The 18,429-nt window shown below is 42.0% G+C and overlaps 1 protein-coding gene across 7 annotated transcripts in view; it reads right to left on the reverse strand.

Annotated features, from left to right (window-relative positions):
• The window catches only part of CREB5 (cAMP responsive element binding protein 5), a 434,235-nt gene that overhangs the window by 317,178 nt on the left and 98,628 nt on the right, over positions 1-18,429 (reverse strand). For all 7 annotated transcript variants that reach the window (XM_069586746.1, XM_069586752.1, XM_069586750.1 and 4 more), the window contains one exon: positions 13,438-13,559. In XM_069586746.1, coding sequence (XP_069442847.1) covers positions 13,438-13,559 — 122 coding nt within the window. The remainder of the gene's footprint in view (positions 1-13,437; positions 13,560-18,429) is intronic.

Consider the following 18,429-nt stretch of genomic DNA (forward strand, 5'->3'; position numbering starts at 1 on the left):
AGGATATGCCTGATTTTACAGTGAGCCCAGTGACACAGAATCACCAAACAGCTGTTGGGAAAGGCATTTGGCACAGGGCGCAGGTTACCTCTGTTGGGGTTGGGGGGCGGGGAATGTAGAAAACGAAGACCATTTGAAGAATCAGAATTGGTCTCTTAATTCTTTTCTATGGAATGGAAAGACAAATGCAAATATTAGTTATCTTGGTCTAGACCACATTCTCTGGTTGGCTAATATGTCAGATGGTCTCAGGGTCACCCATGAAAAGGGCTTGACGAACATCCCCCACCCCCAACAGGGGATGAGGAAGTCAGGGCTAGGACTTCCAAACGAAGGAGCAGGAACTGGGTGAAAGAGTTGTGAGCAGAGTAAGCCATCAACAAATGTTTGAAAACTATAGAGAATCAACCATTCCATATGCACAGGGCATGGTCCTGTTGGAGCGGAATTTACTCTTTAATTAAAAGCCAGTAAGTCTGGAGGATGAATAAATCCCACAAAGAGTCCAAGTAAAGCATCTGACTGGCAAACTTCCTTTCAAGCCATTCCTAACATACACCCAAAGCCCCCGTCATATTCTCTCCCTTCTAACACCCACCTGTAGGCTCAGATCAGAAACATATAGGATGTCCCCTGTTCTGTAAGCATTTCTCGGGCTTTTCTCTACACTTTCAGTTTGACCGAGATAGAAATGTGTGATCTGCATGTTCTCTGACAGCCACAAACCACTGTTGATTCAGGCATGCTTGCTGTAGCATCATCAGATTCTGCCGAAAGGCAGTAGACATTAGGAGGGGCAACACCTAAAATCTCACAAGAGAAAATAGTGCTTGGACTCTTCAATGTTATTAACAGATTTTTCTCTGTAAAATGCACCCGGGTAGCTGTAGTCTGTGAATATTAGACTCAATTAGGAGAACGGCACTAATGAGGTCAAAGCAGCTCCTCTCTCCTGTGATCACAGACTGCACCCCTGGCCCTGGCCAGCTGTCTGGCAATATGTGCTTCTGGTCACAAGGGGGTCCATGGGAGGGTGTGTGTGTGTATGTGTGTGTGTGTTTCTATCTGTGCACATCCATCACCATTAATGGGAAATCAGCTCTAAGTTCACACCCAGTTGAGGGACAGATCAGGCATGCTACCTTCAAAATCAGAGGGCAGCAGGCAGCTGTACTTGGGACATCAAAAGTCTCTTTTATCTGGTGTTGAACTGGACACAGGGAGCAATCCGCAGTAATAGTCAGAAAAGCCCTTGCTTATTCACAAAGCCTGATGGCCCACTCTGCCTAAGACATGTACTTGTGAATGTGTGCATGACTATGATACAAATAAAAATGTCTAGCAGAAATCTGGATCCAGGAGCTGTCCCCCTCCTCCCGCTGTGCAGGGGAGAAACGCTCTTTGACGCTGCGACATCACTGCTGCTGAACTGACTCTGTGAGAGCACACTTGCCCAGAACCCCTTTCAGGACACTTCTTTCGGGCAACAGGAGAAAAAAAGTACAAGGTGAGATGCAATCGTAGTATGTGAATCTAACACCATCTATTTAAGAATTAGCTTTATTTTCTATGCTCCAGATGTCAATATAGTTGAACTACATATGCTTATAACTCCAAGGTAGCTAAAAAGTCCAGTTTACTGGTGAGAAAATTAAGTCACACAAGACTTTTAGAAAGTGATGGGACGGAGTCTGGGTTTCTTGCTCTCATCCTAAATTTAGACAACACTCCGCCTTAGTTCTCCACAATCCACACCGGGGCTGTTGCAGTGAGCACAGGAGGAGCTGGGAAGCCGTTTTCAGGGGGAGCAGCCGCACAGAGATAGCACAGTGCAAGTCACATTTTGGCACAGCACACCACAAGAGAGGCTGCCAGGATTTTGGACTGTCTTGTTCCCTTTCGGTCACTTGGGGACCAATCAAATGGGGCTGGAAGGGTGGGGTTCATAGGCACTCTGCTTCGAAGAGCACAGCAGATTCCAGGTTTGCCCTGAAAAGTACAGGAATGCCTGAACCAACTGTGCCACTGAATCCAGCAATTGCTCACATTTGTAAACCTTCTGGGAAAGCTCCTAAGCTCTGTGCATAACAAGAAATTCCAAGAGAAGCCAGGAAGGGGATGACTTCTTTGAGAGCGGCTATGATTCAAAATGCCGGGCACTGCTTCATCTGTAGTCAATCACCTGGACAGGCGCACCAAAAACATGACTGCTTTTCTTCTTTGGGAACTGGACTGTCTGCAGAGCCCAAATAAGTCCCCACCCAAACATAAAGCCACAGGGAACGGAGGCACCTGGCACCAGCTCTGGCAGGAGCGGTCAGCACTGTGATCAGCTTTCAAAGTTTTCATGTAACAGATGGTGTGCTCTGCCCGTGACTCAGATCTCAGGGATGCTTGGGCTGCAGCCACATGGAACCCAAATGCAGGGTTCACCCCACTTCACGAAGAAGACTGGGGAAGCATCCACCAAGCCAGACAATGAAGGGAGAGCTTGCAGGTGGGAAGATCCATTCTTCTAGCACCAAAGCTGTCCAATAAAACAGCTCACATTCGCCTTCAGGTCAAAAGGCAAAACATCATCTATGTACACAAGAGTCTGATTCTGCCAATACTAGTGAGTAGAGGAGACACTGAATGTAAAGACCTTTCAGCATTTCATTTCACTCTGGAGACAAATGAGAAACTGGTCCCATCAGATAGAAGAGCCCCAAGTTCACCTGGGCTAAAAATAGACTTTCATATCCCAGAAAGCAGAGAACAAAGGGATGCCCAGCAGTGTTCTGGGGAAGACTGCAGTCGATATTCCTGGGATGCGAGGATCATCCCAGTCCTAGAGGGAAGCACCAGCAGGTGACACTGTGCCTGGCTACCCAGGGAATGTCCTGACCCCGCTCCAATCCAAATAGCTTATGAGCCCCTCTGGGTCAGCAGGACAACCAGCTCCTCAAAGTGTAGGAAGGTGTTTCCAGGGGAGAAAATCCACCATTTCATAAACCCCTAGGCTTTTGGGTTTCGGTGGTAGTTGGTTTAAACAAGGAAAATGTCCCTCCAGGGTTCTGACACTAAAATCAGTCAATATCTCAGGTTTGAGTTGACAGTCAATGTGCTGGAAATATGGACAGGAAGAATGTATGGAATCTCAGTGCCTGGCCCCAGCCTTATCAGTATGGAAATAACTTAACAGCACACAAATGCTAAACTGGGGTTCCCAGAGTAAATCACTCCCATACCTGCTCCTAACCACACTTAACGTTCACCTGGATTTATGAGATGATAGAAGCAGAGACTCTCACAACTATTATATTCTTTTCCTTTTCTCTTTCACAGGGTCAGTTTTTTTTCTCATGTCTCTGTGAGGGGCCCAGGTAAGTGATTCTTAGCTGCAGACGCTCAGCGCCAACTAACATGTGGTCCAATTTTCTAAATGTGAGCGTTGTTTTTTTGCCTAGAACGGAAGCTTCATCTTTTAGTCATTTTGTTTTAATTCAGCCCAGAAAACAGATCTGTTTCCCTGCTTGCTTTCAGAAGCATGAATGCAGGGCCTCATGGAGGACAAGACTCATTCCCTCAGCAGACACCAAGCCTTCTGCCCCTGGTACACACCCGCCAACCTATCTGGTGGGTTTTGAGTTTGGAATCACTCAGCTACAAATAGATTCTTTCAGAGGAGAGTGTCCATTTGCCATTGTGATTCCACTTGGATTAGTACTTTGAAATCCCAGCTTGGCTTTACTACCTTCTAGACAGGTAAATAGTGACTATAACCAGCTGAGATCCCAACCAAACCCCAAATGGGAAAACTACCCCATGAGAAAGTCTCCAGCTGGGAAAAGCTGCCCTTTTCTCGACTCTTAAAGCTGAGATTCGTAATTATTTTAGTGAGTAGCCTCCCAGACAAATAATTCAATTGGGCTAATTTTCAGCTACAGTCAGGCATCCTGATGGGAAGGCAGGCCAAACAAGCCATCTGCACAACCCGAGTCTGGGTTGCCTGGGGAGCATCAGGGCTCCATTGTGTTCGGGGCCATTTTCAGCTTCTTTTCTCAGTCATTTTTAAAGTGCCTCTTCCTGTCCCACCCCATCCCTGCTTTTGTGTGTGTTTGTGTGGTATATGTGCTTGATCACTCAGCTATGTCCAACTCTTTGAGGCCCCATGGACTGTAGCCCACCAGCCTCCTCTGCCCATGGGATTTTCCAGGCAAGACTACTGGAGCAGGTTGCCATTTCCTACTCCAGGGGATCTCCCTGACCCAGGGACCAAACGTATCTCTCTTGCTTCTCCTGCACTGGCAGGGAGATTCTTTACCACTACTGCCACCTGGGAAGCCCCATCTCCGCTTAGGAACTTTTAGATGCATTCCATGCATAGAGCCTCCTAGAATCAAAACTGTATTTAACAGGTCCCAACGCACTCCCTTTTATACTGATGACATCCGACACCAACCCCTCTACCTGTTAACAAAGACAATACCTGGAGGAACTTTCAACTTCACCACAAGCAAACACTTTCAACAGCAATTTTTTTTTTAACAGATAAACATTTCAGTTTGTTTTCACTTGTTAAAAAATACATCTAATTTTGTGATAATACTTAAATCTAGGTATCTCTTTAAAGTTGGGTTAAAAATCAAAACATCTTAGAATGCTCAGGGGTAACTCAGTAGGAAGTAAAGATGGGCTAGACTTGAAGTGATAGAAATGGAAAATAAAGAGAAGTCATGAGGACTTTGGCCTAAGGAAGTTGACGGGACCCAGTGAGGGGGGCAAAGGACAGAGGGGAGATAAAGCTGCCCCCTAAGATGGATGAGGGTTTCCCAGGTGGCACTGGTGGTAAAGAATCCGCCTGCCAATGCAGGGGTCATAACAGACACAGGTTTGATCCCTGGGTCGGAACGATTCCCTGGAGGAGGGCATAGCAACCCGCTCCAGTAGTCTTGCCTGGGGAATCCCCTGGACAGAGGAGCCTGGCAGGCTGTAGTCCATAGGGTCGTGCAGAGTCAGACACAACTGAAGTGACTTAGCATGCATGCACAGGTGGATGAACTGTGCCTCTGATGGACCCAGACAGAGAATGGGGCTCATTGTGGCAGTGAGTTTGTACAGGAAAGCTTTGAGCACAGTACTGGGCATAATGAGTTATAAACACCAGGGGCATATTCAAATGAGAATGCTAATAACAGCTGGAGCGTAGAGATGGTGAGGACGAGATGCACAGGTAAAGGAACTGTTGGGTAGGGTTGATGGTTGGGTTATGAAAACATATGAGTTTTCTGAAGAAAAGGTGTAAACAAAAACCACCTGGAAGTGGATACAGCAAAACACAAGGAAGCAGAGAGAGGACAGGGAAGGTAGGAGAAAAGCCAGAATACATCATCCCTACCGCTGGCCCCCCTTAAGGAGCACCTATCAACTCTTCTTGTCTCTAAGTAGTTTATTCTTCTGTATTTAACATGGGGAACATAGCACTGCCATAACCACCTATAATCACTCCCTGTTAACAAAAGGGACCAAAATCAAAGTTATCATTAACAACATGTTCAAAATGTCAGAGGTGTCAGATATGCTTCAAAGGTATAGAAATACTTTGATTATTACCATACCTAGTCACAACTGAACAGGAAATCCTGGTGTGAGAAAACACTGCTGTATTCCTCAACATTTCCAACACAAATAGGGGTTCCCAAAATCAATGCCAAGTTTCCTCTAGCAATCTTCATGCTGTATCTTATAATCTAATCTTCCAAATCTCTTCTACTTCTCACCTTCAAATGACAGCATCAGCACCTCTTAGGAAAATACTCATTTCTGCATGGAATGAATACAAACCTTTCTAATCAAACTTAAGCCTCTGAAAAGCTCGTTTGGTTCTCAGAAAGACTCGGGCAGATACCTCAATCTTGCCAGAACAAACATCATGTGATAGCAAATATAAATAAGACCCATGACAAAAAAGAAAATCAACTCAAGGACAATAAAATCTGCCATTCACAAGCTAAGAGAAATTTATTTACCATTATAAATACCACCATTCCCTAATAAATTGGCTCCTAACACTGGCTAAAGGCGCGACCATGAATGGCCAGATGATTTAGCATTAGAAAGTAAACGTGCAGCCTCAAGAGATGTTTTGTCTATAATGTGAAGGTTATGTTGTGAAGACTCATCCATTAAGGTCCAAGTTAGACAAATATACAAACTGTCTAAGGGGGGAGATGAGCAAACCCCCAGTACTCGTCTGGGTCAGTTCTCCTCCAAGCCATGGGCCTTCCTCATCATTCACGTAAAAGGGACTTGATTTTATGTGCTCACTCTTTGCAAGGCAAAGACGATGGATTTTGCAACTCTGAGGATACCATGACTTTCCACCAAAAAAAAAAAAAACAACTTCACAACACAAACAGATGAAAAAATCAACTCTGTGAGTTGTTTTCCATTTCCACTCCATTGTAAATTGAGGCTGAGCCTGAGATCACCTCATGATTCACTGACATATGTGCAAGTGGATACCAACTCTTAATAATCTCTATTGAGATTGTGCTCATTAATCCTAAATCCCAGGGAATCAAAACTCATGAACTAGCTTCCAGTTCATCCACTGGTTTAGTCATTCTCCTGAGTGGGATGCAAAGACCAAGCCAACTTCTCTTCCAGCATCAAATTCCATCTAAGCTGAGGGCAAAATTTAAATCTATAAGGAGAAAGCGGAAAGTGCTTACATGACTAGTGTGCTGAAATGGAGGGGGAGGACAAGAGAATCCTTACGATATAAGGGTTAGATTTTCCAGTTATTGGGGTGGGGGAAGAAATAGGCCGTCATCTCTCATAATGTTCCCAATGGGTGTTTCCTTTCAGTCATGCTGATTTTTTTTTTTAAGGCACAAAAAGATGAAAAACAATCTCATCTACTAGAATTTAGAGAACATGGTGGCATTTTCAAAACTAGGATAAAACCAAGTTTAGATTTCAGAATTTTCTTTTTCTCCAGACTTGTAAGGCAGGGGCTAGGGAGAAAAGCCAGGGAGAGGGGCTGTATTGCATAAATATAGAAGCAACATGTTAACATAACTGGAAATATACAGCTGTTGCAAGTTTTCTCAATGTGCTATCTCTTATTTTTCACCCTGTGCCACCCACACGTGGCCACTCACACCTCCCCCAAAGAGCAACCATGCCCACTAGTAGCTGATACGGCAAGACTGTAACGAAGGCAAAGCACCTCCCTCTCTGCCCCCTCTCTCCCCAAGTAACTGGTGGTGTCGGGTAACATGATTTCCAGGTACAGAATATAATCAGATTGAGCAGCTGACTTTTCTGAGCTGAGGCTGACCTGGCTATGCCCTGTTCCATGACTCCTGTTGAGCTGGGATCCAAGATCTTACGATTGTAGCTTGTCCCCTGTTCCCATGTGTTAAACAGTCAACACCCTCTGGGAATAGACTGCACTTTTCATCATTTGGGTAGGAATTCTAGAGGACGGAAATGTCCTAATTTGCTATTGCTGCATCAGCATAATGAGTCAGATGTAGATCCTAGGGGAGAATAACAACACTTAGCACTTATATACCATGCTTTTCATCTTCAGGGTCCTTCCCTATGTTAGGCTGTAATGTTATATTTCTCTCAGCAAGATAAAGGAGCTCATTTCTAGTACTTTCAACTCCTCTTCCTTTCTTAAACACACACACACACACACTCACACACAACTGTTATCACATGATGAAGCTCTCTCTCTCCTCCTAGATAGGCACTGTTGGAGCTCTTCTGTAAAAAAGAAATCAAATGTGAGAGGTCAATTCATCCTTTAAAAAAATCTTTTGTTTTTGTTTTTTCCACTAGTGCAGAACATGAGATCAACATGCAGATTGTCAGTTACTGGTATCTATTCAGTATCACTGCCTGGGTTCCCATACTTGACTCTCCATGTCTCATAGTCTTCTGTGTCATCTCTGACCACTGAGGAGAGTTGAAGACTGTCTTGGAGGATTCTGGAGGACTCTGCCAAGTTCCATACTCAGACCTCTTCTCTACCTCATCTCCATTCACCCCTAGCCCAGGTCATTCCCTTGAGTCTCATGCATTTAAACACCACCTCCCAGGTGGCTCAGTGGTAAAGAATCTGCCTGCCAGTGCAGGAGACATGGGTTTGATCCCTGAGTTGGGAAGATTCCTTAGGTCAGGAAGATCCCCTGGAGAAGGAAAAGGCAACCCATTCCAGTATTCTTGTCTGGGAAATCCCATGGATAGAGGAGCCTGGAAAGCTACAGTCCATGGGGTTGCAAAGTAGCTGAACACGAATTAGTGACTAAACAACAATAACGACATGCCAATGACCCACCAATTTATATTTTTAGACAGGTCCTATATTATGTATTTATATATTCATCTGCCCAGTAGATATTTCCCCTTAACAAGTTTGCAAACAATCTCTTCAATTTGCCCTTCAAACTTGTTTTTCCCACAGGCAACGCCATCCTTTCAGTTGCTGAGGTCAAAAACCTGGTTTTATCCTGAATTCCATCTATTACTTCCCAGACCTAATTCATCACCAATTCCTGTTGGCTCTATCTTCCAATTAATCCAGAATCGAACTACCCCTTCCATCTGCACCTTGGACCAATCTGTCATCATCTTTAACCTAGATTCTTTAAATACCCTCCTAACTGGTCTCATTTTGTTATTTCCTTCCAATAATTCACTTTCAACTTGGCAGCCAAGTAAACTTTGTTACACAGTAAGTCCCCTATATAGAAACCTTCAAGTTGTGAAATTTCAAAGATTCAAACACGTATTTGCGTGTCCAATCATGTAGGTTAGTTCACGTGTTGGTCACGTGTGCATCCTCTGCAGGCGGTTGTGCTTTTGTGCACTTTACTGTAGAGTACTGTGTAGATTTCAGTACTGCAGTGTCTTTATTTCAAGCCCAGGATGTCCACAAACATGTATAAAAGCAGTGGTGATACAGATGGCACTGCTAAGAAGTACCAGCTGTTGTACTGTACTACTGAACTTTTCAAGGTACTGTACTGTAAGATTTAAAATATTTTCTTTATTTGGGGGGTTTGTTTTTTATGCATTATTGTGTGAAACCTATTACAGTACAGTACTATATAAGTGCTTGTGTTAGCTGGGTATCAAGGCTAACTTTATTGGACTTAGAAACAAATTGGACTTACGCTCTCTGGGAATGGAACTTGTTGGTCTATAGGAGATCTGCTGTATGTAAGTCAGATGCTATGATACCTCTCCTTACAGTTGTCCTATGGTTCTCCATCTCACTTAGACTGAAGCCTACTCAGCTTTCTTGGATATGACCCTGCATGCCCACTCTGCCCACCACTGCACACCCTGCTCTTTGCTGTTTCTCCAGCAAAGAGCACCCTCCAGCCTCAGGGCATTGCACCTACTGCTCTCTCTACTCTCCTCCCCAGTACACAACTGGTTCTGACTTCTTCCTCCTTCAGGTTACAGCTGCATGTTCGCTCACCAGTGATGCCCCTTAGATCACTCCCAACACTCCCCGTGCCCCTTCCCTGAAATATTTTTCTCTACCGCACTTTTCGCCTTCAGACATGTTCTATATTCTATTGGTTTTACTTGTTTACTATTTGTCTTGCCCATGAGAAGTAAGCAACCTGAAGTCAGGGATTTTTTGTTTTCTGTTTTAAAATCAGCTTTAGTCCATAGACCAGTGCCTTGGACAGTGCCTAGCACATGATGGGCTCTCAAAAATATTTATTGTGTGAATAAATGATGAACAAAAGTTTCTCGTCTGTTTCAGAACATGCACTAGCCTGACTAGGCAAGTTGAGATCCGTGATACTGCTAGTGAGGAATGCTTTTTCAAGAGAAAAAATACATCTCTAATTAAAGAGTTTTGAAGCTATGGGTTTATGCTAAGGTGGAAGGTTGAGGCAATTATGGAACGCGTCATCTGCTATATAATATATGCTGTGGATACAGACACTGGGGCTTTTCCATTGGTCATTACCTGCCTCTAGCCTGTCCTCACTCTATACACATATTGGAATACTTTTGGAAATGTATCAGGATTAAAGATAGTCTGTCAAACAGAATTTTTCCCAACAGATAGCCACACAGGCTAAACAACAACCAACTACCTATTTGCTCTTTGATAGAATTTTCTAGACCAAACTTCAGCTAGAATTTTAAAGGAGAAGGAAAGGACCAGTTCAGTCCTTCTAACATTTCTGTATAAAGTATTTAGCAAGTTCAAGCAAAAATCTTTTTAAACCAAATTTTCCATATAAACAAATCCATCTCCCACTTTACAAAATAAAACTTGCTGAGGGAACTAATGGGCTTCCCAAGTGGTGCCAGTGGTAAAGAACACACCTGCCAGTGCAGGAGACATAAGAGACACGGGTTTGATCCCTGGGTTGGAAGGACCCCCTGGAAGAGGGCATGGCAACCCACTGCATTCTTGCCTGGGGAATCCCACGGACAGAGGAGCCTGGCAGCCTATGGTCCATAGCATCACAAAGACTCAGACAGAACTGAACTGATTTAGCATGAGGGAACTATTGCAAATCTTCTATTAACAGTCTCAGAGGAAAATAAATTAGAAGAGAGTTAGAATGCAGAATTAAAAAGGAATTGTTATCTGAATGTGCAGCAAAAGGGACAAAGGAGGAGACAGAACTTAATGATGACAAGGTATGCCCTGAAAAACACCTTGTATTCCAGGACTTCCCTGGGGGTTCACTGTTTAAGACTCCATGCTTCCAATACTAGGGGCACAGGTTTACTCCCTGGTCAGGGAACTAAGATCCCACACACCTCCCAACCGAAAGATTTTTTTTTTAAAAAAAGAACTCGTATTCCTACTATTCAAGCAGGGAACAAATAAATGAAGTAGGAGCTGGTGGTGACAGTGTGCCAAGGATGTTGGAAGCTGGAGAAATGTGGAGGCAGGGATGAGTAGAAATATGTTGGCAGACGAGAGAGCATCTCCTACTCCACATTCCCCATCATGTGGCTTCCAAGGAAATCACCAACACACCAACATACACAAGAAGTCACCAACAGCTCATCTGGCCGTTGGATGAGTCACCTGCCTGAGGCCCCAAGAAAGTGCCTACTTGTGTAGTCACGGCCACCGAGGCTGGATTTGGCCCACTGGTTTGAACAAGGCAGTGGAAGAGGAAACTTCAACAGTCTGAATGCTGTCCAACTTCCAGTGCGTGCAAGTGAAGTTGGGGTGTGAGACACTGGTCTCCTGAGGGGCCCACCCCAAAACCATGGGGGAAGCTGGCTGCAGGATCCCCCACCCACATACCCTTCTCAAAGTCATCACATGACTAATGTTGCTAAGAGCAACATTTGAAAGAGAAGAAAAACATATTTCTTCAATGGCAGTAGTCCTCCTCAACTTTGTTTGCCTGAATATTTTAACACTTTTTTGTACTCAACCCACAGAGAATCAAAAGCAACTCACATACACAAAGAAAATGTAGATCATGAAAATGTCACTCTACATTAAAAACTGGGGCCAGAGGAAATATAAACTGGAACTGAAAGTCTAGTCTGTGGGGAAGTAAAATGCTCATTACCGTGTTCTAAAAAGTTCTCAGTCAGTTTGGCTTCGTGTTAATCAAGCAGTCAAAGCAAAAAGAGAAACAGAACTGGTTACAAAATTCTCATGTCCACAAGGAGAAAATATTTCAGTTCCTCAGGGGAAGCAAACTGTTTCCTGGAATTCAGATCTGTAAGAATTTCCTCCCCTGGGGCTTCATATAGGAGATGGTGAGTACTATGCAAAGAAGATCTAAAACCACAACCCGATCATGGGCTTCTAAAGCTGCTGTTCTTGGTAAATGTCTTCAGGAAAATCAAGGGCATACATTTTGACTAAAACCCTCCTGTCAGAAATGAAGACAATATGGACCAAGTATACACCTTACTTATAGCTCAGAAGAAGCCGGTCTTAACTATCTCAAGGAATAAATGAACTTAATCTCTCAGTTGTCTACATATGTCATGTCCATCAGGAAAGCTAAATTTATTACTCAACCAGAGTAAATTTACTAGACTTTTTGGTTCCTCTCTTCCTTGCTATTTTTATGGTTTTTAAAAATCTATTTCTATTGCAATGAAATATAGAATGCATGCCTTCTATTTTTATTTAGTTAAAAATTTTAAGTACTCAGAACAGCATCTGGCAAAAAAGTGCTAAATAAGTGTTTGTTTTAAAAAAAGAAAAAAGAAAGTCCCTTCACTGGGTTAGGGCTGGGGAGGTAGGAGATGGTCAAGTACGAATAACTAATTATAAATAAAATGAGTTGCTTGAGATTTTATGTCCCTCTTGTGACCTATTTTCAGGATTTTTCCTAAAGCAGTACAGACTGAATACAGACCCTCGGCTATCGTGATGTGAGAATGTGACATGAAAAATCTGGTGGAGAGGGATTATTCTAATTTCACATAGAGGGAGATTCAAAGGTTTTGAAACACTTAGAGAAATATCAGAGCCTTTTAAAATTTCTTCTCCGGATGCAACAGCTGGAAATTCAGAATCCATTACAATGTAGCTGGTACCTCCTTTCAACCCGCTTTCACAGTTTAAGTCTCTGGGCATGGGATATGTCTAATGTGTTGTTTAGTACAGTGTGGGCATTCAATAATGGTCTATAAAAACAAACTAAAAATACTAAAAGGCTTCATTATCTTATTTACTTGTGCCTCCATTTCTTTTCCTTAATCTGATACAGTGATTTTTTAAATGCCGGCACAACATTACAATAAAAAAAGAGTATATTCTGGAGGGATTCATAAAGTAGATTTTCTACATTTGTAAGAACAAATAATGCACACTTATAGTGAACCTATTTATTTCAACAACAACAAATACACGATAATATGGTCAAGAAGGAACTGTGAAATGTGGTAGAGAGACACCAGGAAGATGACAGAAATCAGATAGTTATAGCCTGGGTCAAGATCAGATGAAACCCTCTCTCCTGCTGCTATGATCCTTCACTTGTCATCTTACCCTCTGGTCCTTGTCTTCTGCACTTACCACCCATGGAAATCTTGCTATTATTCAGCAAAGGAAAACAACTAGTTTTGAATGGAAAATTCCATGAGTTTATCTGACTCAAGTCAAGAATAATTATGATCCATCTGATGTATGGCAGAGACCACCACAACACTGTAAAGCAATTATCCTCCAATTAAAAAAAAGAATCAGGATAATTTTTTGGCTTGAATTCCATATTTCATATAATCTGCTTTTCCCATGATTTTTCTACCACAACCAGAGATTCATCCATTAAAAAAAAAAAAAAACATAAAGCACTTGTAAATGGATAAAATGCTGTTTTAAAGCCACATCAGCACAAGAATGCCACCTAGTTTCAACACAGACGTGTCTAGCAGGTGCTAGAGGAAACACTTATCCAGGCATCCAAGTGAACCTACCCGCTTGCTGCTCTCTTCCTCCTGAGCCTTCCTAAACTCATGCTCTAGGGAGCAGTCCAACTCACTGAAGAGCCCCACCTCCTCGCAGTTCTTCAGGAATCTCGTTGGGGTTGGAGTCTGATCTGAAAACAAAGACCAAATGATTAGACAGGGGATCGTTTCCTTAAAAGCCAATGGCAAGCACGACCTAAATTCACTAATCCCCTCCACTAGCCTTAATGACAACGCCAAGTGGCCATCCATAACTTTCCAGCCCTTTACATAAAATTAGAATATGGAATAAAATAAAACCATAAAGCCCAGAGAAAGAATATGATGTGTAGAAGCCTGCAGCACATGAGGGGTTCCCTCTGGAAAACTTCAGTTGAGGAGAAGCCACTGTTGACTTTCTGGGGTTCATATCATTTGAATACATGTCACAATGTGTAGAATTTTTTAATTGGAAAAAACAATTTTGCTCAAATAAGGCCAAAAAAAATCTAGAGTCAATGTTAAGCCTGACTTTAGGGAGCTGGGAGGATAAAATATTTAATAAATGTTTATATTAAACAAAAAGAGGGAAGCACGCATTTGATTCCTTTTTCTTAATGGAGAATAAAGATTTAGCAATTCTCTCTCTCATTTTGAGAGTCACAGAAGGATGATGAATGGTTCCAAGACAAACACATTCAGCTTCCATCCCTCAAAAATATACTTACTAATTTTATTTTCCTCTGCTATAGCCAAAAGAATGTTCAGAGAAGACATTTTAAAAGGAATAGAATTTCTTTCATGTTCTTGATGGTCTGGAGAGTTTACCACTTCAAAAACTGGAGGATCTAAAACCACTATTTGTGTCTTAATATTATGTACACATTCTCTAGACTCTAGGTCTCATAAGATCCTATAGGTAAGCAGTGTAGAATCACACTTTTGTAATTATTAAAGGTAGTTATATTCCTAGTAAAAGTATACTTACATGAATAAGAATAAAATTGTGTTAACTGCACTTCTCTCAGTAACAAAAGATTAAAAAAACCAGAGAGGACCACTTCCCAGTGGGAAGCCTGGCCATGTCAATTGTTTTGCAAGTGAAGAAACCTGAAGCTCTAAGTGATTAAGGGTCTTATTCAAGATCTTCCGGGTAGATGTAGCAACCCTGGTATTGTAACCAAGGGCTTGGTGCTATTTCCATTATGTACATGCATTATTCCCATCTGAGTCTATGGCAGACACTGCTAGATGGATTACAACATTGTCCAATGATCTACATTCAGCCTCAAATCTCTTTCTGGACAGTCCTCTTAGTCATCAACACCAGTCAACTGCAGAAAGTCCCCAAGTTGCAATGAAATTGTAGTTTCAGCATTCTCTTTATATGTTACTATATGACCAGAAACTAGAATCCTATTTCATTTTCTAAATCATAGAGTAGTTAATTTTAGTAAATTATCCATTGAAAGTCAAAGCATAATCTTAATATCTATGAAGCTGAAAAAGACTTGATATTTCCATTTAATGAGCCTTTCCAAGGCAATGTCTCCTGATACACTATGGGTATGGGGCTTTCCTACCTGTTAAGGACCCAAATGGTGGACTTGGATTCAAATGCAACAAAATATCTACCTGCATTCTTCCCCATTCTTAGTCTAGTCTCCAAGATCTTGAGCTCCCTTTGTAGTACATGGAGAGCCAGTAGGAGAGCCAGATGATTATAAACTGGACAGTACAGATAAAAGATATGCAAAGGATTGGGTTTGGCTAAAAATGGTTTTATTAAAATGTACATTCATTTATTAAGCTATACATATATTCCTACATGGGCTTCCCTAGTGGCGCTAGCATCAAAGAATCTTCCTGCCTATGCAGAAGACATAAGAGATGCGGGTTTGATCCCTGGGTTGGGAAGATCCCCTGGAGGAGGGCATGGCAATCCACTCCAATATTGTTACCTGGAGAATCCCAGGGACAGAGGAGCCTGGCATAGGGTCCATAGAGTCCATAGGGTCACAAAGAGCAATTTAGCAACAACTGAAGCAACTTAGCACACATGGACACATATACCTACATATCCATACACATCTATAACAGTTATATATACCACACAGTGTTTATAATAAAATTAGTATTTATTCAGCATTTTGCAGTTCACAAACATTTTCACCCACATTGTCTAGAACCCACATCTCACAAGATCCTATGAGGTAAGCAGGGTACATATTATTTTAAAACAGGAGAAATAAGTACTTTGCACAAGGTCACATGATTTATAACCATCTTATCACTATTAAGTCCTCTCTTACCTATGACCATAATCCTTCCTCAATCTAAATCCCATGCTTTGCCCAGACTCTCCTTATATGTCCAAAGGTCTTGGGTACAAGAGTAAAAGACAATATTGACAACTCAGAAATCTAGATTTGATAATCGTGTGATTTAGGGAAAATTTCCTACATTCTCTGGACATGCTCATCATCTTTCAAACACGGTTTGGATCATAAAATCACCACCATAACCAGGTTCCATTCGAAAGTCACTGTAGTAGGTCAAAGATACGTATGACCATGTAAAGAACAGTAGGACAGGAACACCAGTAACAACTGGTTAGATACTAGAAATTGGGCCAGAGTAAGGGCTAGACAGAGTTTTATAAACAGAGGGTGTAAATGGACAGGAACCGAGAGCGGAAATAAAAGTGTGTGTGTGAGTTCATGTGTATGGCTGTACCTTTACTGGATGCTTATTCCATTCCAAACTGTAAATAATCTGCCTACCACACAGGAGACCCAGGTTCGATCCTTGGATGGGGAAGATCCCATGGAGAAGGGAACTGCAATACACTCCAGTATTCTTGCCTAGAGAATTCCATGGATAGAGGAGCCTGGCAGGTTATAGTCCATGGGGTTGCAAAGAGTCGGAAAAGACTGACTAACTAATCCTTTCACACTGTTCCATGCCAAACATACTGCTAAGTATTTTGTTGCATCATCTCATTAATTTTCACACCAACCACATTAGGTAAAAATTACCTCCTCCTCCTCCATTTTACTTACAAGGAAACTGAAACTCACCTTGGGCACCATTTAGAAATGGAGTCATATAATTGTATTGGTAATGAACAATCCTTACAATCCTTGGTCCTTCTGAAATATCTTGCAATCATTTATATCCTTCACACAATGGAACTACACTACTGCACTACAAGCCTACAGACTCTTCACTATCCAGCAAGAACATTTTTGTGACTAAAAAAACCTGAGAAAGTATCACATAACAGAACTGAAATATTAGACCACTTGTCATCAGTAGGAATTTCGTTTGCCAGGTTTTATTTTTCCTTTTATTTCGCTATGCTTCTATGTTGGAGATTTAGAAGTTGAGGGCCATGATTCCGGGTAAAGAGAATAGTAATCCTAGAAGCTCTATAAGACTCCTGAACTCTGGGACAAGTTCATGAGATGGTCCATAAAATTGAATTCAGGTTGGCATTTGGGGACCCAAGCCCCAAGCAAAGTTGAGAGATGTTTTCTATCTTCGCTAAAGCAAAATTATTCCCAGATACCCACATACACCCACATACATCAACAAAGGAGAGTGAAGGAGCATGGCACAGGGTAGCAACAGCACCATCCATCATGACGAACATCTCTGCAGCAATAGGGAGACAAAGCTGTGGAACAAGAGCAGCCATGGGCAGTAAAGACAGCCGGCCCCCTCCTCCCCAGATCCAAAGACCCAGAGGAGGGCCCCAGAGTTGTTACCAAATGTGACTTTCTTTGCTGTATGATAAGAGTGAAGGGAAGGCAAAACATTTATCTATATTCACATTTGGAATAGATAAGGCACACTGTTCTGAATATTTAATTCATTCTCTTCTTGTGAATGAGCTATTCTTTCCAGTTACAACAGGAACCAGAAAATGGAGCTTAACTTTTGTTTTAACATTTATTAGAATTAATACAGGGTCTCAAGTCATCTTTGATCCCACATGGTACCAGTTCGAAGTAAGCCAGGAAATGTGCAAATCTTCAAAAGAGGGAACAGCTAAATCTATCAGCAGCTTAAATAAAAGAGGCAGAGTTTCTCGGCCACATGAATGCCTTGTCAAGTAACTATTCCAGCTGAGATCAGACCAGAAATAAGTGAGTAATATCCATGGCCAAAGTTAAAATTCTTCTAATCTATGCCTTATTTAGAACCAAGAGCATACACCAGTTATCTATAGCGGCAGCAGTTTCTATGTCCTGAATAACAGTGACTGATGCTCTATCTGTGGATAATATCGAAGGTGTGTTCAGTAGTGACGAGTTAAACTCCAAGGACTTATAGGAACTGGTTCCACTCAGAACTCAGAGTTGACATGATCATTTAAGGACTTCTGCTCTCCTTTCTTTTAGTGCTTTCACTCCAGTGGGGACCATCTGAATGAGAGATGGAGACTCTCAATCCCAAATCCCAAACTAAAAGTTAATAGTTTTTGAGTCTGAATGCTACCTGAGTTGTAGCTATAACCTTTGTAAATCTGCATGGGAGCTGCAGCTTGTGTGCCACCTTCTCACAGTCTACAAAGAGCACATTAAGCCAAGGTCTCAGGAGACCTAGACACCCAGGGCCAGTGCAAGCAAGAAATCTTAGCCTCTTCTACTCCTCTCAAGCATCCTTGGGGATATATTTACCAACCAGACAAGAAAGATTTGTACCAAAAGGGATAAAATATCTTTTGTAAAGTTTGTCATATTTCAATATCTACTTCCCTTCCTGGAATGATGAGTCTATTTCTTGAAAATGGAGCATCTTCTCATAAAATCACTGCCTCTGTAAATAGCTCATTAAAGGATATTTGCCAACAGAGCAGACACTCTATTTGCCTATCTGCCAGGAAAAGGACCACAAACATGGCATTATGAGTTAGGCATTTACCCATCATTTCTGTGATAAAAAATCCTGCATCACATTACATCTCACCTGGGAAGGACCACAAGTGTATGGCTAGAACTAATAGGGAAAAAAGCA

The sequence above is a fragment of the Ovis canadensis genome, chromosome 4 (assembly GCF_042477335.2).
Source record: "Ovis canadensis isolate MfBH-ARS-UI-01 breed Bighorn chromosome 4, ARS-UI_OviCan_v2, whole genome shotgun sequence".
NCBI lineage: Eukaryota > Metazoa > Chordata > Mammalia > Artiodactyla > Bovidae > Ovis > Ovis canadensis.